At 46.0% G+C, this 26,894-nt stretch overlaps 1 protein-coding gene across 3 annotated transcripts in view; it reads right to left on the bottom strand.

Annotated features, from left to right (window-relative positions):
• Nucleotides 1-26,894, bottom strand: part of hecw2a (HECT, C2 and WW domain containing E3 ubiquitin protein ligase 2a) — a 599,390-nt gene that overhangs the window by 298,214 nt on the left and 274,282 nt on the right. For all 3 annotated transcript variants that reach the window (XM_070875901.1, XM_070875903.1, XM_070875902.1), the window contains 3 exons: nucleotides 10,533-10,608; nucleotides 2,709-2,878; nucleotides 2,441-2,583 (listed from right to left, as the gene is read on the bottom strand). In XM_070875901.1, coding sequence (XP_070732002.1) covers nucleotides 2,441-2,583; nucleotides 2,709-2,878; nucleotides 10,533-10,608 — 389 coding nt within the window. The remainder of the gene's footprint in view (nucleotides 1-2,440; nucleotides 2,584-2,708; nucleotides 2,879-10,532; nucleotides 10,609-26,894) is intronic.

Consider the following 26,894-nt stretch of genomic DNA (forward strand, 5'->3'; position numbering starts at 1 on the left):
TCTTTGGGGAAGTGACATCTCAAGTGGACCATGGAAAGTCCTACAAGATGACATAACTTAATTTCCAACATGCATTTGCTAAAATTCCATGTGAATGGCGACTATGTAAGCTTAAAGCAGTAGGGATTCAGGATAAAACCTGGAACTGGATAAGAAATTTATTGAAGGGCAGGAAACACCAGATACTTGTTAGAAGAGCTATGCCGAGGTGGGGAGGGAACTGTGTTGGGTGGAGTAATATCGAGATTGGTTTTGGGACCCCTACTGTTTCTAATTTACATTAATAATTTAGAGTGAAACGCTCAATGCAAATTGGTCAAATTTGTAGACAACTGGGAGGGACAGTTGAATAAGAGACAGCTCCGGAATGTCATAATGAGCTAAACAAATTATTTTAGTGGGCAGGCAAATTAAATTTCATACAAACAAGTGTAAGGTACTGCACACAAGAAGAAAATGAGGTGACAGAAGAACTCCGTGAGTAATGCTGAAATAGCTAAGGATGGAGTTCAAACAGATATATGAGTTTTAGTAGATTTGACATTGAATACATTCATTCATTATGGAGCAGCAATCAACAAAGCAAACTGTAAGCTAAACAGTACATATATAGCCCAAACAGTACAGCACAAGTTGGAAGAAGTCATGCTCAAAATATATAGTGCACTATGGTGTCTAAGCTCTGTTCATTGAGACACAAGGGAGACATTCAAGTCTTGAAAGTGGTTGCAAGAAGACAAGGAGACTGATTTCTAATGGCACAGAACTGGTATACGAGAAAATGCCTCAGCTTTTCAGTCTTCCAAAAGAGATAGTAAACAATATAACGAAAGGCAGATCCAGAGCATGATTTCAAATTAAACTGTAACAGTGGGGTAAGGGAATACAGGTTCAACAAGTAAAAGGCAAGTTTCAGAAAGTTCTTCTTCAAACAAAAAAAATGACCAACATATGAAATGGGGTTCCAGGTGTGGTAATGGAGGCAAAAGCCCTGGCATCATCATTTAACAAACAGTTGGATGTGGTGTTGAGGGGGGCTGTACGGTTTTTCTGAATGGGTTAGCTAAGAGGAGTCAAATGTCCTTCCTCTTCTGTATAGATCTTAGCGATCTTGTGGTAAGTAGGAACTTTTGCTGTCAGCTATAGGATTTTGAAAGCAATCAGGTAGAGTGGAAGTGGCCTTAGTGTACATTTTTTGTTTGCCTTAACTTTAACTTGTGGAAGTGAATCTCAAATTGAATGAACAAAGTGAAGCGGAGAAGAGCAGCCACAAGCTACAAATGATCAGAATCTGCAGTAGTGTGTTGTCGTCTCATCTCTGACCCATGTTTCTGACAAGTGCTGCTCCCTGCTGGAAGCACAGCTCAGTAAATTTACCCTCATTAACGTCTTTGAGCATTCAGTCTACAAAAAGTGTAGTACAACAATAGGCCACTGGGATGTGCAATTGTTCCAATGAAACAGCTAATGCTGTTAAATTGTGATTTCTCACAAAATACCCAATTACTTTGTTGAAATGCACCAACCCATTCTTCAGTTAAATAGGTTATGAACTGACCATTTCAACAAGTTTTTATTCTAGTTTTAGCATATAAATTATAGTCCTTATGACTCAGGCTGACAATTCAAAAAAATACCCACTATTAAGCTGTACCTTTACTATGCTAGGCAAAGTAACAAGCACAATGGGGGAGGGCGAGGGCGGGGGGGGGGGAAGGAGCGGAAACAAAAGGTCCCACTCATTAGAGGGATAGGGGTATGGTAGTGTAGTGGTTATGTTACTAAACTAGTAAACTTGATGTCTGAACTAATAACCAAAGACTGTGAGTTCAAATCCCACCGCGGCAGTTTGAGAATTTGAATTCAGATCCAAAAAACCTGGAAATGAAAAGTTGGTATCAGTAAAAGTGAACATAAAACTTCTCAAGTCTCTCTTCATAACTAACCCCTTGTCCCTGGTAACAACCAAGTGAATTTACACTCGATACATTTCCATTACTTTTATAACCTTCCTATAATGGAGTGCCCAAAACCTCAGTCTCTCCAGATCAAGGACATCTCTCTGTCTTGATTATCTTTAGTCTAGGGAACTAAGTCTTCAGACACTGAGGCGGAACAAGGACAACAGAAAAGAAACCTACAAAAAACAAAAATACGTAGATTGTCATCAAAAGAAAGGTAAATTAGCACAATGATTGTGTGATTTAAAATGTCCTAATGTTTCCCGCTCATTTCCTAGAAGATTGGCAAGGAAGGACAACAACACACCCATACCTGTAATAAAATCATCAGATTTAGCATTTACAACTAACAAATGACAGATGAGGTCAGTGCCGCACTATCAACTATAAATTAAAGCATTTTTCAAACATGTTATTGAAAAAGAGATAATGAGAGAAAAATTAGAACTGACTCTTTGTTAAGTTCAATAACATATTACCCTATAGCATGTCTCTCCAACAGACGCTGTACTGGTATTGTTAGTTTACCCAGGAAGCGCTTTATAATAGGCCGACTCTTGGCAAACTTGTCTTTAACATCAATTTCAAGTACATCTGTGAGAAGGGCCACAAAAGAGTATTTCTGAAAAATAATAAAATATGTGTCACGTTAATCCCATTTAACATTCCCAGTAACATTTTGTTTTGTCATTGCCTATTTCCTTCAGGAAGTATCTGCTCTGTGTCAACGATAACAGCATGTTTTACCTCTCCTTGCCAAATAGGGTTTGTTGTGTTTGCCACTATTGTCGACCTCTTCTCTTGTCCATGATGAGCAAAAGTAGGGAAAGTACTCTTCTTTCCAGGCTGAATGGACATCTTTAAATATGGATCCGGATTGAAAAACATTCCCTTCTTGAGCCCCACAGCTCTGATATCTGTTTGGAAGAAAACGATCAGTCAGTTACATATCACAGTAACAATGTTAGACCCTGCAGAGGTCAAAAGTCCCCTGGATCTGTCTGACAATATTAGACCCTGTAGTAGGTACCAGTCCCCTTGGAGAGAGAGTAATGCAATGCAGTAGTCATCATCATAGGCAGTCCCTCGAAATCGAGGAAGACTTGCTTCCACTTCGAAAGTGAGTTCTTCGGTGACTGAACAGTCCAATATGGGAATTACAGTCTCTGTCACAGGTGGGACAGTCAGTCGTTCGAGGAAAGAGTAGGTGGGGAGTCTGGTTTGCTGCAATCTCCTTCCGCTGCCTGCGATTGTTTTCTGCATGCTCTCGGTGACGAGACTCGAGGTGCTCAGTGTCCTCCCAGATGCTCTTCCTCCACTTAGGACAGTCTTTGGCCAGGGGCTCCGAGATGTCGGTGGGGATGTTGCACTTTATCAAGGAGGCTTTGAGGGTGCCCTTGAAACATTTCCTCTGTCCACCTGGGGCTCGCTTGCCATGTAAGAGATCCGAGTAGAACGCTTGCTTTGGGAATCTTGTGTCGGATATGCGGACAATGTGGCCCGTCCAAAGGAGCTGGTCGAGTGTGGTCAGTGCTTCGATGCTGGGGATGTTGGCCTGATCGAGAAAACTGACGTTGGTGCGTCTGTCCTCCCAAGGGATTTGCAGGATCTTGTGGAGGTATCGTTGGTGTTATTTCTCCAGCGATTTGAGGTGTCTACTGTATATGGTCCATGTCTCTGAGCCATACAGGAGGGCGGTTATCATTATAGCCCTGTAGACCATAAGCTTGGTGCCAGATTTGAGGGCCTGATCTTCGAACACTCTCTTCCTCAGGCGGCCGAAGGATGCGCTGGCGCACTGGAAAGTAGTGACAGTGTTTTATCAGACAAGGTACTTTATATCATTTATAAACCTATATTTGTGTAATGTTCTCAATAATTTTGTTCAAATTCCAATTGTTCCTCTGAACACTTATGTTATTGTGCTGGCATGTGCAGGATCCACTGAGTTATATTTGGCTCATTTAAATAAACAACCACTCCATTGCCAGGGTTCTATATTTTCAATTTTCTCTCAGATGATGCCTTCTGGACACTAAAAAGATATACACAATGGGCCTGAATTTAGTGATGTTGGTTGAGGGATAAATAATAGCCAGGACACCAGGGAGAACTCACCTGCTCTTCTTCGAATAGTGCCATGGGATCTTTATGTTCTACCAGATTTGAAGGAGGAAGATCAGTTAACAAGCGAACAGAAAAGAGGCACAATTATACTTTGGCCATTATGTATACATCCATCCCTTATTCCAGGACCTGCATTTACAGCGCCATCTAGTACAAGCTTGACATTGCAGAGGAAACCTGTCTTCACTGCCACTTTACAAGAGAGGCAGTTAAACTGCCATCTCCTCGAGACCAACTTGTTGACAACTTCTACAACAGGGATAACTCTTCCCAATGGCAGTGAAGGTCATGATTAGATTGAACACTTGTGCAACCAGAACCTTCCAAACCACCACTGGTGACCTGTGACAAATCAATCAGTCAGCTATGCACAGCTGGCATCAAGAGAGTGACAGAGACCTTTCCTTGTGGACAGAGGGCATCAGAGCGACAGTGCACAGAACTTTATTGGGTAGAAGAATTCCAAGCTGCGCAGGCAGCATAGAAGGCAGTCATCTGACCAACAGGTCGGCACTCTGTTTCTGTCACCACCACTTGCTCACTTGTAAACCCTGCTTCAACTAACATGTGTACAGCTCTTCATGCATGTGTACAGCTGTGCTGATACTTGCAAACTTCAATGTTAGAGACACTATGCAGCTCTTCCTTGATCTAGGCCATTGACGATGCGAATGTATTGCTCTACATAAAGGCTAGAATGCGGACTCCCTAAAACACCTTCAAACTGTGCTTGCAAGGTGCAGCATATGATGTTTGTGCAGTTGCGTGACTCCCTGTTTACAATTAAATGAGAAAAGGGACAAGTGAGATCAGCCTGTCTGAAAAACTGCTGCTTTGCCTTTTCTTACTCCTCCATTCTCTGATATGCCAGGAGATCCACAGTGGTCTCTTCCAAAGACCGTGTGATTTGCGTGCCTTTCTCCAGTTGCTCCCTTGAATGTTATGTCACCTTTTAGTGCAAGCAGAAAAGTAGTTTTCAGGTAGAAGGTGAAGGAGAACATGCAGTGACAGGCATGTGCCAACCTTTAGGTCAGTAAGTAACCATGCAGCTAACTTGTGCTACAATGATTTCATGTGCGAAGTTCATGGAAGATACCACTGTGGCAACATTTTCAATTACATATTTCAACTTCAACGTGTCTCGTTTTAGTTCATCTGTTCCATGTCCTGCAAATATTGTCGGCACTATTTATTCCAGCCGACACATCTGTCAAAGATCCTCTGGAGAGGATATCCTGGAATTCCAAAAAGGGCAACCAAGCTCACAGCAGGGCACCTGCTTCACCAGCCATCAAACAGGGGTCAGGCGCAGCACTGCTCTGCCACAAGCCCACAGACAGTGCTACGTTCCTCCCACTTGTTTTTTTGTCCTTTGATGACAGTTCTTCCCACCACCATGCTGCCTTTGCAAATGCAGAAAATTTGTTTGAATAACATTAGGCATGATGGGGGGGGAGTCAGCACAAAGTAGTCACCAGATTGCCCTTGCACATTATGCAGCCTAGTAACCCATTGCATGTTCCACCTGTTGCCTCTTCCACAGTTGGTTCATGGCCAGGGAAGAGCAAGAAATGGAAACAGAAAGTAAATGATCAAGAAATATCCACGCATGATTTTTTTTTAAAACAGTAGAAACCTTTTAAATACTTAAACCACTAATATTACACATACAATACATGTGTACTTACATTGCATATTGCCTGAGGGGAAGCCTGACTTCTGTCAGAATGGTGACTTGCGAACACCTAACCTTACAAACACCTAATATATTGATTTCAAAGTTCATCTCACAAATCCTGTGTTATGTATGTAAACATTGTAACTGTGTAAGACTTGCCACCAGAGGACGCAACTATTGGAGGCCCAAGGGTCACCTGCACACCTCGTGCAAGGGAGTATAAAAGGTTATCTGCCATGCTGCTTAGGCACTCTGGAGTGGTATGAGAGAGACTAAGGTAACATCAGTTTTAGCTCACAGTACTCAGTCTTGTGGAGTTCTTCCATACTTAACAATTGGCGACGAGTAACAGATTCCGAATTCACGCGGTCATGGCTGCTTTTGGTATTTGAGAGAGATTTGTAGAGGGTGATGATTGAGAAGTCTTCGTTGAATGTCTCGACCAGTACTTCGTGGCCAACGAGCTGGATGGGGACAATAAAGCGATCAAGCGCAGGGCGATTCTCCTCACCGTGTGTGGGTCTACAATATACGGCCTCATCAAGAATCTGCTAGCACCGGAGAAACCAGTGGAGAAGACATATAACAGAGTTGTGTACGCTGATTCGGAACCTCATCAAGCTGAAGGAGAGCGTCTTAATGGCCAGGTATCGCTTCTACAGGTACCACTGCTCCGAGGGCCAGGACATGGCGAGTTTTGTCGCCGACCTAAGACGCCTTGCGGGAAATTGTGAATTTGTTGGATTTTTGGGGGAAATAGTGCGGGACTTTTTTGTGCTTGGCATTGGCCACGAGGTCATTCTTCGCAAGCTGCTGTCCGCCGAATGCCTAGACCTGAGCAAGGCCATCACGATAGCCCAGGCGTTCATATCCACGAGTGATAATACCAGACAGATATCTTTCCAACATCGAAGCTCACTGGCAAGTACTGATGCATAAAATAACGTCGCTAGCAGGCAGAACTGCATATGGCAGGGCCTACACGTCTGCAGCTGCAAGACCGAGGATGATTCAGAGTCCACCACCCGGCGTGAATGCAAATCATCAACATGAATGCAAATCCATGTTGGCGCTAAACATCGAGCCCATCAATGTCGATTCAAGTACTATGTGTGCAAAGGCTGCGAAACAATGGGGCACCTCCAGCGAATGTGCAAGACTGCTGCGACTCACCACGGGGCAGAGGATGATCAATCCAGCGTGGATCACGCAGAACAAACAAATAGAGGCAACTCAACCCGTGGAAGAAGTGTATGGGATACACACCTTCACCACCAAGAGCCCTCCTATCATGCTGAAAGTTAAATTGAATGGTATTCCGGTATCAATGGAGTTGGACACGGGGGCGAGTCAGTCAATTATGAGCCAGAAGGCTTTTGAGAAACTGTGGGGCAACAAGGCACAAAGGCCTAAACTGAACCCGATTCAGACAACGCTGTGTACCTACACCAAAGAGCTCATACCATTCATTGGCAGTGCGGCAGTTAAGGTATCGTATGATGGAGCTGTGCATGAGTTATCACTGTGGATTGTACCAGGCGATGGCCCAACGCTATTCAGCAGAAGCTGGCTGGGAAAGATTCGATGGAACTGGGACAACATCAAAGCACTATCTTCAGTGGATGATGCCTCGTGCGCCCAAGTGCTGAGCAAGTTTCCGTCACTATTTGAACCAGGTATCGTCAACTTCACAGGCGCCAAGGTGCAGACCCATCTAGTCCCCAATGCAAGGCCCGTTCATCACAAGGCTCGAGCGGTTCCATATATGATGAGGGAGAAAGTCGAGATCAAACTGAACAGACTTCAACGAGAGGGAATCATCTCGCCAGTCGAGTTCAACGAGTGGGCCAGTCCGACTGTTCCGGTGTTGAAAAGCAATGGCACGGTCAGAATCTGCGGAAACTACAAGGTAACGATCAACCGAATCTCGTTACAAGAATCAGTACCTGCTACCCAAGGCGGATGACCTGTTCGTAACGTTAGCAGGGGTAAGTCATTCACCAAGTTGGACCTAACCTCCGCCTGCATGACACAGGAGCTGGCTGAATCTTCGAAACGACTGACGTGCATCAACACGCACAAAGGACTGTTTATATACCACAGGTGCCCTTTTGGGATTCGCTCGGCTGCTGCCATCTTCCAGAAGAACATGGAGAATCTGCTGAAATTGGTTCCGCGCACCGTCGTGTTTCAAGACGACATCCTGATCACCGGTCGTGACACCACCGAACACCTGCACAACCTGGAAGAGGTTCTAATTCGACTAGACAGAGTGGGACTCAGGCTGAAATGCTCCAAGTGTGTTTTCCTGGCGCCAGAAGTTGAATTTTTGGGAAGAAAGATTGCAGCAGACGGCATCAGGCCCACGGACTCAAGAATGCACCCAGACCACAGAATGTGATGGAGCTACGTTCGTTCCTGGGAATCCTCAACTATTTTGGTAACTTTCTACCCGGGTTGAGCACGTTGTTAGAGCCTTTGCACATGTTGCTACGTAGGGGTGATGACTGGGTTTGGGGCAAATCTCAAGGCACAGCCTTTGAGAAGGCCAGGAACCTGCTATGTTCAAATAAGTTACGTACTGTATGACCCGTGTAAACGATTAGCGTGAGCTTGTGATGCGTCTTCGTACGGGGTCGGCTGAGTGTTTCACAAACCAAAGTATCAGGCAAACTGCAACCGGTTGCATACGCGTCTAGAAGTCTAAGGCAGAAAGAACCTACAGTATGGTCGAGAAAGAGGCGTTAGCATGTGTACATGGGGTTAAGAAGATGCATCAATACCTATTTGGACTTCGGTTTGAGCTTGAAACCGACCACAAACCGTTCATTTCGCTGTTCTCAGAAAGCAAAGGTATAAACACCAATGCTTCGTCCCGCAACCAAAGATGGGCACTAATAGTGTCCGCCTATGACTATGTTATCCGCCACAGACCAGGCACGGAGAAGTGTGCTGATGCCCTCAGTCGGCTACCATTGCCCACTACCGGGGTGGAAATGGCGCAGCCCGCAGACTTGCTTCTGGTCATGGATGCTTTTCGGAGTGAGGGGTCACCTGTCACTGCTCGCCAGATCAGGATCTGGACCAACCAGGATCCTGTGCTATCACTGGTAAAAAGTTGCGTCCTCAATGGGAGCTGGTCGGCCGTTCCTGGGGAAATGCAAGATGAAATTAAGCCGTTTCACTGACGCAAAGATGAAATGTCCATCCAGTCGGATTGTCTCTCATGGGGTAATCGCGTGGTTTTGCCAAAAAAAGGCAGGGAAAAGATAATATGCGACCGATACAATACCCACCCAGGCATAGTCATGTTGAAGGCTAGAGCCAGGTCACATGTTTAGTGGCCCGGCATTGACTCGGACTTAGAGTCATGCGTACACCAGTGCAACACGTGCTCAGAATTGAGCAATGCACCAACGGAGGCTGCATTCAGTCTGTGGTCATGGCCCTCCAAACCGTGGTCCAGGATCCATGTAGATTTTGCTGGCTCCTTTCTCAGAAAGATGTTTTTAGTTGTCATGGACGCTTACTCGAAATGGATTGAATGCGTAATCATGTCATCCAGCACATCCACTGCCACCATTGAAAGCCTCCGGGCTATGTTCGCCACCCATGGCTTGCTCGACGTACTTGTCAATGACAATGGGCCGTGTTTCACCTGCTCGGAATTCAACGAGTTTATAACCCACGATGGCAGGTCTGCCCCATTTAAGCTGGCATCCAATGGTCAAGCGGAACAGGCAGTCCAAACTATCAAACAGAGCTTGAAACGTGTGACGGAAGGCTCCTTATCTCGCTTGTCTCGGGTTCTGCTCAGCTACCGGATGTGACCCCACTCGTTCACGGGGTTCCCCCTGCAGAATTGTTAATGAAGAGAGCACTCAAAACCAGGCTCTCCCTCATCCACCTGGATCTAAATTATCATGTGGAAACCCGGTGTCACCAGCAAAACATGTACCACAATCGCGCGGCTGTATTGCGTGACATTGATGTTAACAACCCTGTGTTTGTCCTTAATTATGGTCATGGTCCTAAATGAGTCGCGGGCACTGTCTTGGCCAAGAAGGGGAATAGAGTGTTTATAATCAAACTATTGAATGGACAAACATTCAGAAAGCATTTGGCTCAGACCAAACTGCGGTTCACTGACAACCAGGAACAACCTGAAGAGGACATCACCATCATCGATCCACCAACAATCAGCAATCGACTTCGCTGTCAATCAAGAGGATGAACCCACCATTCCCAACAGTCCTGTCAGACCAGCCGCGCCGCAGTGCAGCAATGATCCGACCAACTCACCCGTGCTAGAGTTTGAGCTCAGACGATCAACCAGGGAGTGTAGGGCCCCGAATCGTCTCAACTTGTAAATAATTTGTAAAGACTTTGGGGGGGGGGGGGGAGTGATGTTATATATGTAAACATTGTAACTGTGTAAGACTTGCCATCAGAGGGCGCAACTGTTGGTGGCCCAAGGGTCACCTGCACACCTCTGCAAGGGAGTATAAAAGGTTATCTGCCATGCTGCTTAAGCACTCTGGAGTTGTATTAAAGAGACGAAGGTCACATCAGTTTTAGCTCACAGTACTCAGTCTTGTGGAGTTCTTCCACACTTAACATCCTGGACATGTAAATGCAATAATAAATTGATGTTTAAAGAGTGGTTTGAAAAGTGAATTGAAAATGTTTAAAATACAAGTTAATAATATCTAAATGATCTTAATTATCAAATGGTGTGCGTTCCTTGGAATGGAGCTGCATCTTACCCGATAATGTGAATCTGACAAGTTTTCGACTGTTCTGATCATCTAATCCACCTTCCCCCAATTCATCTGCTCCAGCCTGTAAAACAAAATCAAACATTATATTTTGGTCTTTATCAAAAAGAGCTGTTAATGGGCTCAATTTTCCTCAATGCTGTTTTTTTGCCAGAGTTACGCCCTTTTCTTTTGGCCCCGACTACACCAAAAAAATAAGTAGCAAGTTTCCCCATTCTATTTTTTGATTTTAGTGCTGCGCAGCCTGTCCTTTAACTTCGGGGAATGGAGCCTAATGTCTGCGCCAAAAAAATGATGCACCACGCCCCCCCCCCCCCCCACACTGTACGTCTGCGCATGCGCGGGAAAAAAATGGACGTTATTGACGTGACTGCTATGGGTGCGCATGCCCAGTACAGCTCCTGGTCTACATTCGGCCATTTTTAAAGACCCAGTTGTGTATGGGAACTTTAATTCTCATTAGAAAAATCAGAGCTACAATACAATATGCAACGTGGCTCAAGGACCAAGAATTTCTTACAGGATGAAGTGGAGTCACTACTAACTGTAATTGAGGCCAGATGGCACGAGCTGGACACCAGCAGATGTCACGTAAAAGTTTCACCAAAAGAAATGAAGAAATGCTGGAACCAACTTGCAGATGATTACTGTGTAGTGGTGACCACACCAAGGTCTGGAGGCCAGTGCAAAAAGAAGTGGCAGGATCTTGGTGAAGTAATATTATCATTTATTCACTGGAATTGCAATTGTAAATGTGACCATCTGTATATGTCCCACCCAGTAGAAAGACACCGGGCTAGAGTTTCCTCTCAAATCGCCCATTTACTGCCCAGATACGGCCCGGCGGTAAATTCCAGTCATTACCGCCAGGCGGTATTTGATACTGTCCACCCATATATTACCGCCCAAACTGGAAGTTTCATCATGAAATCCGTTTACCACCGAACCTTAATACCATCCTGAAAAAGCAGGTCTTACTGGATCTTCAATGGCAGTATGGACACAGATCTGACAGGTTTGTTTGATATTACACAAATCTTTATAGTTCTCCACAGTTTGATGTATTTTTTAATGGATTGTAGTATTTTCTAGTGTTTGGCAATAATATAAATGGTCTAATAAAGCCTTATTTACTCCTTTAGTCTCTCTCACTCACTAGTCTCACCCACATTAGTCTCACTCACCCCCCAGTCTCTCTCACCCCCTATAGTGATCTCACCCCCGCCCCCCCCCACCCACAGCGATCTCTCCCCCCCACCCGCCGACAGTGATCTTACTCTTACAGAGGGTAAGTTTTTGAAAATTCCACAGTTTGGCTTTGCTAAAAGTTAAGTACTGCGCGGGCTAGCCATGCTTTGGTTCATGGGGATGTCTCCGTCAGCTACGCTTTGATTGATGTAATGTGCTATCATTCATCGTGGTCCTTCTACCTGTGCTGTTTGAGCCTACTCATTGCACCTACCCTGCCCCCTCCTCTGCTGCTAACCATTTGTCTGTCCTGTTATATTTTGCAGAACTTGAGGCAAATCCTGACGATGCAGTAGAAGATTTAGCCACGGACAAGCCTGAAGAGGCGATCATCCAATCCCACCTTCCAGACCAAGAGCATGGGGGGGAGGGGGTGGGGGAGGCTGCGGGTCCCAGTGGGATGCAGCGAGACACACCCAGGGTGAGGAAGGGAAGGGGAGCTGAACAGCGCTCTCTTGAGGTGCAGCATCTAACAGATGTGGTTCAGATGATGGCACTGAGTGCAGAGAGCATTGACCTTATACGATCACTCCTGGACACCATCGAGTGGGATGGGTGATGAGTTATTGGGACTGTCGGGAAAAGTAACAACAATCTCACGAGAAATGGGAACGCTCTCCAGGAACATGAGGGAGGGAATGTCTCAGGCAGCTGACACACTATTGATCAACATGAAGAAGGGAATGTCACAGGTAGCTAAGACACTGTCGGCGAACACGAGGGAGGGAATGTTGGAAGTAGTTAAGACACTGTCAGGGCACATGAGGGAGGGAATATCAGAGTTTGCTGCTGCAATAAGGGAACACGTCCAGACCCCGTGCCCATTGACAGAATCAACTACCACTCGCACTCCAATCCCCAAACCAATCTCGAAAGAGGCCCAAGCCTGCCCCGCCCCACCACCCATCTTGCACCATCCCCGCCCCCACCCCCCATCAGGAAGTGGGCATTACACGAGATGTTCGAAAGAATAAGCGAGCAGGGGTGGAGTCAACAAGACCAAGTGCAGCGGGCGGTCTTAGAATAAGGTGGAGGAGAGATGGGTGCAGCCTATGTTTGCTGTTGTTGTTGTCACTGTTGTAACTGTTCTCAAATTAAGTTTTTTGTAAGCTGTGTAAATTTACAAGTTTAAAAGTTTGTAAGTGATCTTAACTGAAAACTTTAAAGTTTGATACAAGAATATTTATTAAAATTAAGACAAGTGTTTGTTAAACTTTTGAATAAAATAGATTTTAAATTATAACTGAATAATTTCCATTATTTGTTCCATTATGAACACAACTGTTTGAAGTAAACAAGAATCATTTCTATTATTTGTTCCATTAACACAATACAACATTACAGAACAGGTCCAAACAGTAAACATGGTCCATTTTGAATAGTTGCCGCTGAGCCTTCAGGCAGGAATGCATTCATGTTTGAGCTGCTGGCACACGGCTCCAGCAATCTTTAAAGGGGCACGACGGCCCACTCTCCTTCGCCGTCGTGCCCCAGGTTCAGGTAGTTGCATGGCTCCCTCGTCCTCATCCTCCTCATCTTCTGCATCTTCCTCCTCATCATCAGCCACTCGCACCTCAGGTGGGTCTTCTATTACCAGCTGCTGCTGCCTCATAGAAACATAGAAAATAGGTGCAGGAGCAGGCCATTCAGCCCTTCTAGCTTGCACCGCCATTCAATGAGTTCATGGCTGAACATGAAACTTCAGTACCCCCTTCCTGCTTTCTCGCCATAACCCTTGATCCCCCTAGTAGTAAGGACTTCATCTAACTCCCTTTTGAATATATTTAGTGAATTGGCCTCAACTACTTTCTGTGGTAGAGAATTCCACAGGTTCACCACTCTCTGGGTGAAGAAGTTTCTCCTCATCTCGGTCCTAAATGGCTTACCCCTTATCCTCAGACTGTGACCCCTGGTTCTGGACTTCCCCAACATTGGGAACATTCTTCCTGCATCTAACCTGTCTAAACCCGTCAGAATTTTAAACGTTTCTATGAGGTCCTCTCTCATTCTTCTGAACTCCAGTGAATACAAGCCCAGTTGATCCAGTCTTTCTTGATAGGTCAGTCCCGCCATCCCGGGAATCGGTCTGGTGAATCTTCGCTGCACTCCCTCAATAGCAAGAATGTCCTTCCTCAAGTTAGGAGACCAAAACTGTACACAATACTCCAGGTGTGGCCTCACCAAGGCCCTGTACAACTGTAGCAACACCTCCCTGCCCCTGTATTCAAATCCCCTCGCTATGAAGGCCAACATGCCATTTGCTTTCTTAACCGCCTGCTGTACCTGCATGCTAACCTTCAATGACTGATGTACCATGACACCCAGGTCTCGTTGCACCTTCCCTTTTCCTAATCTGTCACCATTCAGATAATAGTCTGTCTCTCTGTTTTTACCACCAAAGTGGATAACCTCACATTTATCCACATTATACTTCATCTGCCATGCATTTGCCCACTCACCTAACCTATCCAAGTCACTCTGCAGCCTAATAGCATCCTCCTCGCAGCTCACACTGCCACCCAACTTAGTGTCATCCGCAAATTTGGAGATACTGCATTTAATCCCCTCGTCTAAATCATTAATGTACAATGTAAACAGCTGGGGCCCCAGCACAGAACCTTGCGGCATCCCACTAGCCACTGCCTGCCATTCTGAAAAGTACCCGTTTACTCCTACTCTTTGCTTCCTGTCTGACAACCAGTTCTCAATCCACGTCCGCACACTACCCCCAATCCCATGTGCTTTAACTTTGCACATTAATCTCTTGTGTGGGACCTTGTCGAAAGCCTTCTGAAAGTCCAAATATACCACATCAACTGGTTCTCCTTTGTCCGCTTTACTGGAAACATCCTCAAAAAATTCCAGAAGATTTGTCAAGCATGATTTCCCTTTCACAAATCCATGCTGACTTGGACCTATCATGTCACCATTTTCCAGATGCACTGCTATGACATCCTTAATAATTGATTCCATCATTTTACCCACTACTGAGGTCAGACTGACCGGTCTATAATTCCCTGTTTTCTCTCTCACTCCTTTTTTAAAAAGTGGGGTTACATTGGCTACCCTCCACTCCAGTCAATGGAATGTTGGAAAATGACTGTCAATGCATCCGCTATTTCCAAGGCCACCTCCTTAAGTACTCTGGGATGCAGTCCATCAGGCCCTGGGGATTTATCGGCCTTCAATCCCATCAATTTCCCCAACACAATTTCCCAACTAATAAAGATTTCCCTCAGTTCCCCCTCCTTACTAGACCCTCTGACCCCTTTTATATCCGGAAGGTTGTTTGTATCCTCCTTAGTGAATACCGAACCAAAGTACTTGTTCAATTGGTCCGCCATTTCTTTGTTCCCCGTTATGACTTCCCCTGATTCTGACTGCAGGGGACCTACGTTTGTCTTTACTAACCTTTTTCTCTTTACATACCTATAGAAATTTTTGCAATCCACCTTAATGTTCCCTGCAAGCTTCTTCTCGTACTCCATTTTCCCTGTCCTAATCAAACCCTTTGTCCTCCTCTGCTGAGTTCTAAATTTCTCCCAGTCCCCAGGTTCGCTGCTATTTCTGGCCAATTTGTATGCCACTTCCTTGGCTTTAATACTATCCCTGATTTCCCTAGATAGCCACGGTTGAGCCACCTTCCCTTTTTTATTTTTACGCCAGATAGGAATGTACAATTGTTGTAGTTCATCCATGCGGTCTCTAAATGTCTGCCATTGCCCATCCACAGTCAACCCCCTAAGTATCATTCGCCAATCTATCCTAGCCAATTCACGCCTCATACCTTCAAAGTTACCCTTCTTTAAGTTCTGGACCATGGTCTCTGAATTTACTGTTTCATTCTCCATCCTAATGCAGAAATCCACCATATTATGGTCACTCTTCCCCAAGGGGCCTCGCACAATGAGATTGCTAATTAATCCTCTCTCATTACACAACACCCAGTCTAAGATGGCCTCCCCCCTAGTTGGTTCCTCAACATATTGGTCTAAAAAACCATCCCTTATGCACTCAAGGAAATCCTCCTCTACCGTATTGCTTCCAGTTTGGCTAGCCCAATCTATGTGCATATTAAAGTCACCCATTATAACTGCTACACCTTTATTGCATGCACCCCTAATTTCCTGTTTGATGCCCTCCCCAACATCCCTATTACTGTTTGGAGGTCTGTACACAACTCCTACTAACGTTTTTTGCCCTTTGGTGTTCTGCAGCTCTACCCATATAGATTCCACATCATCCAAGCTAATGTCTTTCCTAACTATTGCATTAATCTCCTCTTTAACCAACAATGCTACCCCACCTCCTTTTCCTTTTATTCTATCCTTCCTGAATGTTGAATACCCCTGAATGTTGAGTTCCCAGCCCTGATCATCCTGGAGCCACGTCTCCGTAATCCCAATCACATCATATTTATTAACATCTATTTGCACAATTAATTCATCCACCTTATTGCGGATACTCCTTTCATTAAGACACAAAGCCTTCAGACTTGTTTTTTTAACACCCTTTGTCCTTTTAGAATTTTGCTGTACAGTGGCCCTTTTTGTTCTTTGCCTTGGGTTTCTCCGCCCTCCACTTTTCCTCATCTCCTTTCTGTCTTTTGCTTTTGCCTCCTTTTTGTTTCCCTCTGTCTCCCTGCATTGGTTCCCATCCCCCTGCCATATTAGTTTAAATCCTCCCCAACAGCACTAGCAAACACTCCCCCTAGGACATTGGTTCCGGTCCTTCCCAGGTGCAGACCGTCCGGTTTGTACTGGTCCCACCTCCCCCAGAACCGGTCCCAATGCCCCAGGAATTTGAATCCCTCCCTGCTGCACCACTGCTCAAGCCACGTATTCATCTGCGCTATCCTGCGATTCCTACTCTGACTAGCACGTGGCACTGGTAGCAATCCCGAGATTACTACTTTTGAGGTCCTACTTTTTAATTTAGCTCCTAGCTCCTTAAATTCGTTTCGTAGGACCTCATCCCTTTTTTTACCTATGTCGTTGGTACCAATGTGCACCACGACAACTGGCTGTTCTCCCTCCCATTTCAGAATGTCCTGCACCCGCTCCGAGACATCCTTGACCCTTGCACCAGGGAGGCAACATACCATCCTGGAGTCTCGGTCGCGGCCGCAGAAACGCCTATCTATTCCCCTCACCATTGAATCCCCTATCACTATTGGTGTCCCACTCTTTTTCTTGCCCTCCTGTGCAGCAGAGCAAGCCACGGTGCCATGAATTTGGCTGCTGCTGCCCTCCCCTGATGAGTCATCCCCCTCAACAGTACTCAAAACAGTGTATCTGTTTTGCAGGGGGATGACCACAGGGGACCCCTGCACTACCTTCCTTGCACTACTCTTCCTGCTGGTCTTCCATTCCCTAGCTGGCTGTGGACCCTTTCCCTGCGGTAAGACCAACTCACTACACGTGCTACTCACATCATTCTCAGCATCGTGGATGCTCCAGAGCGAATCCACCCTCAGCTCCAACTCCGCAACGCGGACCGTCAGGAGCTTGAGGTGGACACACTTCCCGCACACGTAGTCGTCAGGGACACCGGAAGTGTCCCTGAGCTCCCACATGGTACAGGAGGAGCATAACACCCAACCGAGCTCTCCTGCCATGACTTAACCCTTAGATACACTTAAATTGGCAACAACAATGTTAAAAGTTACTGACTAATATAAGAAGAAAAAGAAAAACTACTCACCAATCAGCAGCCAATCACTTACCCCCTAGGCTGTGACGTCACCTTTGTTTCTTTCTTTGCCTTCTCCCTGTAGCTGCACCGGTACGCCTCTCGCCGACCCCGGACTCGCGCTGCTCCGAGCTCCCGCCTCCTCGACTGACTGCTCGAATTGCTCGACTCCCGCTGGCCTTTATAGGCCTCTTGCCGACCCCGGACTCGCGCTGCTCCGAGCTCCCGCCTCCTCGACTGACTGCTCGACTCCCGCTGGCCTTTATAGGCCTCTCGCCGACCCCGGACTCGCGCTGCTCCGAGCTCCCGCCTCCTCGACTGACTGCTCATGATGGTTAAGTTATGCAGCATGCAGCACACAACAGTGAACTGACCGACAATCTCAGGGGAGTATAGCAAGTAGCCTCCAGAATGATCCAGGCAACGGAAACGTTGTTTCAAAATGCCAAAGGTTCTCTCTATTATGCTGTGTGTCGCAATTTGCGACATGTTGTATTCCCGCTCATCTTCCGTCCCGGTTACGCGTAGGGGCGTCATGAGCCAGATGGCGAGGCCGTACTTTTTGTCTCCCAGTAGCCAGCTCTGCCCTTCTGACTGCTGCTGAAGCATGGCAGATATAGCACTCTTGCGTAGGATGAATGCATCTTGGGTATTCCCAGGATATCTTGCATCAACTAACATGATGCGATGCATGTTGTCACACACGAGTTGCACATTAATGGAGTGGAAGCCTTTTATGTTCCTGTACATCTTGGAATCCTCCAAAGGCGTTCGCAAGGCAATGCTGGTACAATCAATGCAGCCCTGTATATTTGGGAAGCCAGCAATCCTGGAGAAGCCCAAAGCCTTTTCACACATTGCCTGGACGGTCATGGGGAACTTTACGTAGTCATTTCTCCAGACATATAGTGCAGCAGTCACCTGCCGAATGCAGATATCTGTTACCTGTTGAGAAATGGTGCACACATCCCCAGTTGTGGTCTGCAACGATCCAGATGCATAGAACATAGAATGAAGGTGCAGCTGTAACCTTCACTTCAACTGACAAAGCAGTCCTCCTGATACTTCGAGACTGCAGGTCTGCTTTTACTAACTCACAGACCTGGGTTAACAACTGCTTTGTGGAAACACAGCCTTCTCACACAGTCTGCATCACTCAGAAACATAGAAAATAGGTGCAGGAGTAGGCCATTCGGCCCTTCGAGCCTGCACCACCATTCAATAAGATCATGGCTGATCATGCACCTCAGTACCCCTTTCCTGCTTTCTCTCCATACCTCTTGATCACTTTAGCTGTAAGGGCTGTACTCCCTCAATATCAAGAACGTCCTTCCTCAGATTAGGAGACCAAAACTGAACACAATATTCCAGGTGTGGCCTCACCAAGGCCCTGTACAACTGCAGTAAGACCTCCCTGCTCCTATATTCAAATCCCCTAGCTATGAAGGCCAACATGCCATTTGCCACCTTCACCGCCTGCTGTACCTGCATGCCAACTTTCAATGACTGATGTACCATGACACCCAGGTCCCATTGCACCTCCCCTTTTCCTAGTCTGTCACCATTCAGATAATTTTCTGCCTTCACGTTTTTGCCACCAAAGTGGATAACCTCACATTTATCCACATTATATTGCATCTGCCTAACCTGTCCAAGTCACCCTGCAGCCTCATAGCATCCTCCTCACAGCTCACACCGCCACCCAGCTTAGCGCAGCTGCAAACTTGGAGATAGTACAATTCCTTCATCTAAATCATTGATGTATATTGTAAATAGCTGGGGTCCCAGCACTGAGCCCTGCGGCACCCTACTAGTCACTGCTTGCCATTCTGAAAAGGACCTGTTTATCCCGACTCTCTGCTTCCTGTCTGCCAGCCAGTTCGCTATCCATGTCAATACATTATCCCCAATTCCATGTGCTTTAATTTTGCACACCAATCTCTTGTGTGGGACCTTGTCAAAAGCTTTTTGAAAGTTCAAATACACTACATCCACTGGTTTTCCCTTGTCCACTCTACGAGTTACATCCTCAAAAAATTCTAGAAGATTTGTCAAGTATGATTTTCCTTTCCTAATCCATGCTGACTTTTACTGATCCTGTCACTGCTTTCCAAATGTGCTGCTATTTCATCTTTAATAATTGATTCCAACATTTTCCCCACTACCGATGTCAGGCTATCCGGTCTATAGAAACATAGAAAATAGGTGCAGGAGTAGGCCATTTAGCCCTTCTAGCCTGCACCGCCATTCAATGAGTTCATGGCTGAACATGCACTTCAGTACCCCCTTCCTGCTTTCTCGCCATACCCCTTGATCCCCCGAGTAGTAAGGACTTCATCTAACTCCCTTTTGAATATATTTAGTGAATTGGCCTCAACTACTTTCTGTGGTAGAGAATTCCACAGGTTCACCACTCTCTGGGTGAAGAAGTTTCTCCTCATCTCGGTCCTAAATGGCTTACCCATTATCCTTAGACTGTGACCCCTGGTTCTGGACTTCTCCAACATTGGGAACATTCTTCCTGCATCTAACCTGTCTAAACCCGTCAATTTTAAACGTTTCTATGAGGTCCCCTCTCATTCTTCTGAACTCCAGTGAATACAAGCCCAGTTGATCCAGTCTTTCTTGATAGGTCAGTCCCGCCATCCCGGGAATCAGTCTGGTGAATCTTCGCTGCACTCCCTCAATAGCAAGAATGTCCTTCCTCAAGTTAGGAGACCAAAACTGTACACAATACTCCAGGTGTGGCCTCACCAAGGCCCTGTACAACTGTAACAACACCTCCCTGCCCCTGTACTCAAATCCCCTCACTATGAAGGCCAACATGCCATTTGCTTTCTTAACCGCCTGCTGTACCTGCATGCCAACCTTCAATGACTGATGTACCATGACACCCAGGTCTCGTTGCACCTCCCCTTTTCCTAATCTGTCACCATTCAGATAATAGTCTGTCTCTCTGTTTTTACCACCAAAGTGGATAACCTCACATTTATCCACATTATACTTGATCTGCCATGCATTTGCCCACTCACCTAACCTATCCAAGTCACTCTGCAGCCTCATAGCATCCTCCTCGCAGCTCACACTGCCACCCAACTTAGTGTCATCCGCAAATTTGGAGATACCACATTTAATCCCCTCGTCTAAATCATTAATGTACAATGTAAACAGCTGGGGCCCCAGCACAGAACCTTGCAGTACCCCACTAGTCACTGCCTGCTTTCTCCCTGTTTTCTCTCTCCCTCCTTTTTTAAAAAGTGGTGTTACATTAGCTACCCTCCAGTCCGTAGGAACTGATCCTGAGTCGATAGACTGTTGGAAAATGATCACCAATGCATCCACTATTTCTAGGGCCACTTCCTTAAATACTCTGGAATTCAGACTATCAGGCTCCGGGGATTTATCGACCTTCAATCCCATCAATTTCCCTAACACAATTTCCTGACTAATAAGGATTCCTTTCAGTTCTTCCTTCTCGCTAGATTCTCTGTCCCCTAGTATTTCCGGAAGGTTATTCGTGAAGACAGAACCAAAGTATTTGTTCAATTGGTCTGCCATTTCTCTATTCCCCATTATAAATTCACCTTATTCTGACTGCAAGGGACCTACATTTGTCTTCACTAATCTCTTTCTCTTCACAAATCTATAGAAGCTTTTGCAGTCAGTTTTTATGTACTCAGCTAGCTTCCTCTCATACTCTATTTTCCCCCTCCTAATTAAATCCTTTGTCCTCCTCTGCTGGATTCTAAATTTCTCCCAGTCCTCAGGTTTGCTGCTTTTTCTGGCCAATTTATATGCCTCTTCCTTGGATTTAACACTATCCCTAATTTCCCTTGTTAGCCACGATTGAGCCACCTTCCCCGTTTTATTTTTACGCCAGACAGGGATGTACAATTGCTGAAGTTCATCCATATGATATTTAAATGTTTGCCATTGCCTATCCACCGTCAACCCTTTAACTATCATTCGCCAGTCTATTCTAGCCAATTCACGTATCATACCATCAAAGTTACCTTTCTTTAAGTTCAGGACCCTAATCTCTGAATTAATTGAGTCACTCTCCATCTTAATAAAGAATTCTACCATATTATGGTCACTCTTTCACAAGGGGCCTCGCACAATAAGATTGCTGATTAGTCCTTTCTCATTACGCATCACCTAGTCTAGGATGGCCAGCCCTCTAGTTGGTTCCTCGACATATTGGTCTCGAAAACCATCCCTAATACACTCCAGGAAATCCTTCTCCACCGTATTGCAACCAGTTTGGTTAGCCCAATCTATATGTTGATTAAAGTCACCCATGATAACTGCTGTACCTTTCTTGCACGCATCCCTAATTTCTTGTTTGATGCTGTCCCCAACCTCACTACTCAAATGCCACAAAAGTTTGCATTACCAAACTGTTTTTAAAAGTCACCTCTTCACTGAGGCTATCCTAAACATTGTTTATTGTAGAATCACAGTGAACTCAAGCAGTCCAATCTGACTCTTCATAATTTCTCTGTAACTAGTGAAGAGCTTCTCTTGTGAATGTTCATATACAGGAGAACAACCTGCTTAATGGCAACAGTGAACTAGGAGACTCCACAAGATGAATGATGGGTATCCTCACTCTCACTGGACTAATAGAAATTCAATGCTTTTTCCCCCACACTGAACCAAATGAGTTTCGCAATTTTGAGTTTCCTCATAGCAAATAGGCTTTAAATTACATTACTGTTCCGAAAGAGAGAATCTGTTAATTTTTATGGTTTGATTCTTTTTTTGCAGGATGAAGAGTTATATTTAAAGTCACATGAAGCAAGCTGTTTTCTGAGAAAGGGTAGGGGTCATTGAATGCTCTAGTTCTTTGTGAATATTGAAGTTAAATGCTAAGAGGAGGAAATTTGTTTTGCTTCATGCAATTGTTATGACTTCTATTTAACAGAAAGATCACTAAGAAGAAAAACACACAGGACAATTTTGGAGTCACTGTCATTTACTTGGTAAAGTATGACTATTTAGAAGAATTCCATTTTATTGAGGACTTGGCTCTGAATTGAGGGGTCCACAACTCAGATATCCAAATCCAGAAGTCTAGTCCCTCCATGCTATTATGTGATTCTCCAAAGCCTGCCAGGGAACATACATCTTTTTTTGACTAATCCATTAGGGAAAACAAATTCTTACATACTTCAACACCTCCAAAGAGCTGACAGAATATATATTCTTTCCCATTGACTAGCACTATAAGGATAGCATAAATCTATTCAACCAACAGATGACCAGCACTTGGGATGCACACAGGGCCATGAGGGGTGTGCTCATTCTAACTAGAATTTCTAACAGAAATTCGATGCTCCTTTTCCTCACTATTGCAACTATATTTATACAATTGTTTTGAAGCAATATATACTTCCTCTTCTTCCTGTTTCCTCACCTATCATCCTCCCTCACAGGACACATTGGATCAGACTCTGCTAGGAACCAGCAATGCCACTCTTGGTCAACCACTAAGAGTGGCCCAAATGGAAACAAGCGATGCAATCCTACCCCCTCCCACGTTGATCCTGCATCCTTCAGCTCCCTGGCACCACGCATTGGTGGTCCCGTGCACAGAAGCACAACAACCAAAATATGTTTCCACTTGTGGGGGGAGAGGGGGGGGTGTGTGGAGAGATTTTTCCACTTGTGAGTCAGATCAAAACAAGAAACCAGAAATATAAGATAGTCATCAATAATTCCAATAGCGAATTCAGGAAAAACTAATCTACCCAAAGTCTGGTAAGAATGTGGAACTCGCTCCCACAAGGTGAAGCTGATGCGAATAGCATAGAGCATTTAAGGGGAAGCTAGATAAGCTTATGAGGAACAAAGGAATAGAAGGATATGCTAAGAGTTGGATGAAGAGGGGTGGGAGGAGGCTCATGAGGTGCATAAACGCTAGCATAGGCTAGTTGGACTGAATGGCCTGTTTCTGTGCTGTACATTCTATGTAATTATATGTAAAATATACATTTTAAATAAAAACTAAAAGGAACTGAATTTGGGGAAATTTAGGTTGATACCAATTCGTGCCAAGTTACTGAAACTGGGTTACTTTAATCATGCACTTTGATGTGGATCTCACATATTAATTGCACGCAATTGGAACAATAAAATAAAATATTACTTTTAGAGCTGGACTGATCTCAAAGATTAATCATACACAGCAAAAAATTAATGTGCTTCTATAGCACTGGAAAACAAAAGGTATCCAATACTAAAGGAAATTTACAATTTTACAGGACCAGAAGTCTAAAGATATAAAAAAATCAAGTGTGTACATTTTTGCATAAAGCTCCTGAAAGTTTAAAAAAAAGTATGTACACATGAGAAAGTCTGTGTAAAGGAAATTGCATGTTTAATATTTCAACGCTCTCTTCCTGTGTTGTTAGGATGCAATAAAATCACACCCAGTAACCTTACTGCCTGCATTGCTCGGTACGAAAAATTTATGTTCATTTTTCCTGTTTATAACATTACTTAATACCATCTTTTCCAAGAAATTAATCAAAATGTTTTCACTTAGCCTTCAGTCCAGCAGTTTTCTTGACTCTATTGGTTTTGGCTAAATAACAGAATTAAAGGCAAATGTTACTTGCCATGGGCCCAACATTGCCCAACCCCTTTTTTCGGCGCGTCGACTTTGTGCGCTAGAAAGGGCGCCAGAAAAACGGGGCCCCAGCCTGGCCGCTCTTCAGAGTCCCCGGAGCCATGGCATGGCGTGGCGCCTGAAGGAGGGGGTGGAGCAACAGGCCAACACAGAAAGCAGTGCCGGCATCGGCGCGCATGCTCAGTGACAGCTGCACGCATGCCCCCGCCATCCCAGTGCGTCCTGTGAGCTGTGAGCAGGACCCGATGCTCGCAGCCCCTATCCCAGGCTGAAGGGAAGCCCGATCTCGCCGCACCCTATCCCCGGCCGAGGGGACTCCTGCACCGGTCGGCTGGCCCGTTGAGTTGAGTTCCCGGTCAGGTAAGGACTTTGCTTTTATTTTTTATTTAGTGGCTGTGCTTGAAACTTTTGATTGGGGGGCGGGAGGAGAGTTTTTTTTGGGTGGGGGAGGAGGAGAGTTTTGGTGGGGGGTAGAAGGAGAGTTTTGGTGGGGGAGGGGGGGGAGGAGAGTTTTGATGGTGGGAGGAGGAGAGTTTTGGTGGGGGGACGAGGAGAGTTTTGAGGGGGGGAGGAGGAGAGTTTTGGTGGGTGGGGGGCTAGGAGGAGAGTTTTGGGTGGCGGGGGGGAAATGAGACTTCCAGACCCACGAGCTGTGATTCCTCTGGTCGCTTGGTGCCCCCCACCCCCCAAGACTTTCACACGCAGGAGCTGTGATTCCTCTGGTCACTAGGCGCCCATTCCCCCACCCCCCGCCCCGAGACGCCCCGGCCCAGCAGCTGTGACTTCTCCGGTACACATCTTCCCTCCCCTTTCCCAGGCCGAACAGCCTCATGCACAGGCTGGCCCGCTGCCTTTCCCAGGTATACTTTAAAGATAACGTAGGATTTACTACTTTTTTTAATTGTATTTTAATGGTTTGAGCTTTTCCTTAATGTTTGCTGCTTGGTTGTTGAGGTCCTCTCCAGTTCCTTTCCATCCCCTATCCCTGCCCTAATGTCTGCCGAATGTGCGCTGCTTTTTCTTAACTGCCCGCAAGGTTTTTCAGAGCTGGCCACATACACTGACCTAAGTGGATTTAGAGTACGTTTTTGCTGGCCAAAGTGGCATAAATGGCCAAAACTGTCGTAAGTGTCTGGGAACATCCCCTTTTGAAAAATAAATTGACCTAAAAAAAATCGTACGTAACTGATTTACTCTGGAGCAAATTTTGGGAGGAAAATGGCATTTTCTAACTTACGCCAGAAAAACAACTTACTCCAAAAAAATTGATGCAAGTGGGGTAGTGGGGGGAGTAGAAAGAGGTGTTAGCTCGTCTTTCTGGTGCCCTGGAACAACTGTTTAAGAAGAAAAGATTGCTTTACTTGGGCTCCGTGGCCCTCACAGAAGGATGAAAAAAATTGCTGTGGGTCCCCACACTTTATCGTTGTTCATTGACCCTAGCTGGAAAGTGCTTGGGTAGATCAGAACAGTATCAGACTCAAGGCTCCCTCCCGGTATGGTCAACAACCTGCCAACACTTAAACCCAGATTTTCCTCTGTCTTATCATCCCATTTCTGGCAGCATTCTAGCAGGCATGAACACAAAACTGGGCGTGAATCTATTATAAAAACATAGGGCCCAAGTTTCCAGATGATTCGCGCCTGATTTTTAGGAGCAACTGGTGGAGAACGGACTATTTTAGAAATCGCAATTCTCCACATTTTTTTTTCTGCAGTTCTAGTCAGGTAGAACAGTTCTACTTTAGAACAGAATTTTTTCTTCAAAAGTGGGCGTGTCCGGCCACTGACGCCTGATTTGAAAGTTTCCACAGCGAAAATGTACTCCAAACTAAAGTAGAATGGAGCCAGTGAAGATTTTTGTAGAACTGAAAAAACCTGTTCTACACATTAAAAAATCAGGCGCAGGTTACAAATTAGGCGTCCAGAACGAGGGGGGGGGGAGGGAACTCATTAAATTCGACAATAAATCCTTATTTATACTTCTACAAATATTATACAAATAAATCCAACCTGAATAAACATTTATAAGCCAAGAAAAGATTAAATAAACCATCTTCCTACCTGTGTGAAAGTGCTTCAGCCAGGGAGAATTCTGCAGCCGTTCGTGCCACTGAGCGGGAGAGGGAGAGAGAGAGAGAGAGAGAGAGAGAGAGGGGGGGGAGAAAGAGAGAGAGAGAGAGAGGGGGGGTAGAGAGAGAGAGAGGGGGGGAGGGAGAGAGAGAGGGGGGGGAGGGAGGGAGAGAGGGGGGGAGGGAGGGAGAGAGGGGGGGAGAGAGAGGGGGAGAGAGGGGGGGGAGAGGGGGGGAGGGGGGACAGAGGGGGGAGGGGGGGTGGAGGGGGGAGAGGGGGAGAGAGGGGGGAGGGGGGAGAGAGAGGGGGGGAAGGGAGGGGAGAGAGGGAGGGGGAGAGAGGGGGTGGAGGGAGGGAGAGAGAGGGGGAGGGAGGGAGAGAGGGGGGGGAGGGAGGGAGAGAGGGGGGGAGGGAGGGAGAGAGGGGTGGGAGGGAGGGAGAGAGGGGGGAGAGAGGGGGGAGAGAGGGGGGAGAGAGAGGGGGGAGAGAGGGGGGGAGGAGGGGGAGAGGGGGAGAGAGGGGGGGAGGGAGAGAGAGGGGGAGGGAGGGAGAGAGGGGGGGAGAGGAAGGGGAGGGAGGGAGAGAGGGGGGGAGGGAGGGAGGGAAGGGGGAGGGAGGGAGGGAGGGAGGGAGGGAGAGAGAGAGAGAGAGAGAGAGAGAGAGAGAGAGGGAGGGAGGGAGGAGGGAGGGAGAGAGAGAGGGAGGGA

The sequence above is a fragment of the Pristiophorus japonicus genome, chromosome 3 (genome assembly GCF_044704955.1).
Source record: "Pristiophorus japonicus isolate sPriJap1 chromosome 3, sPriJap1.hap1, whole genome shotgun sequence".
NCBI classification, from domain to species: domain Eukaryota; kingdom Metazoa; phylum Chordata; class Chondrichthyes; family Pristiophoridae; genus Pristiophorus; species Pristiophorus japonicus.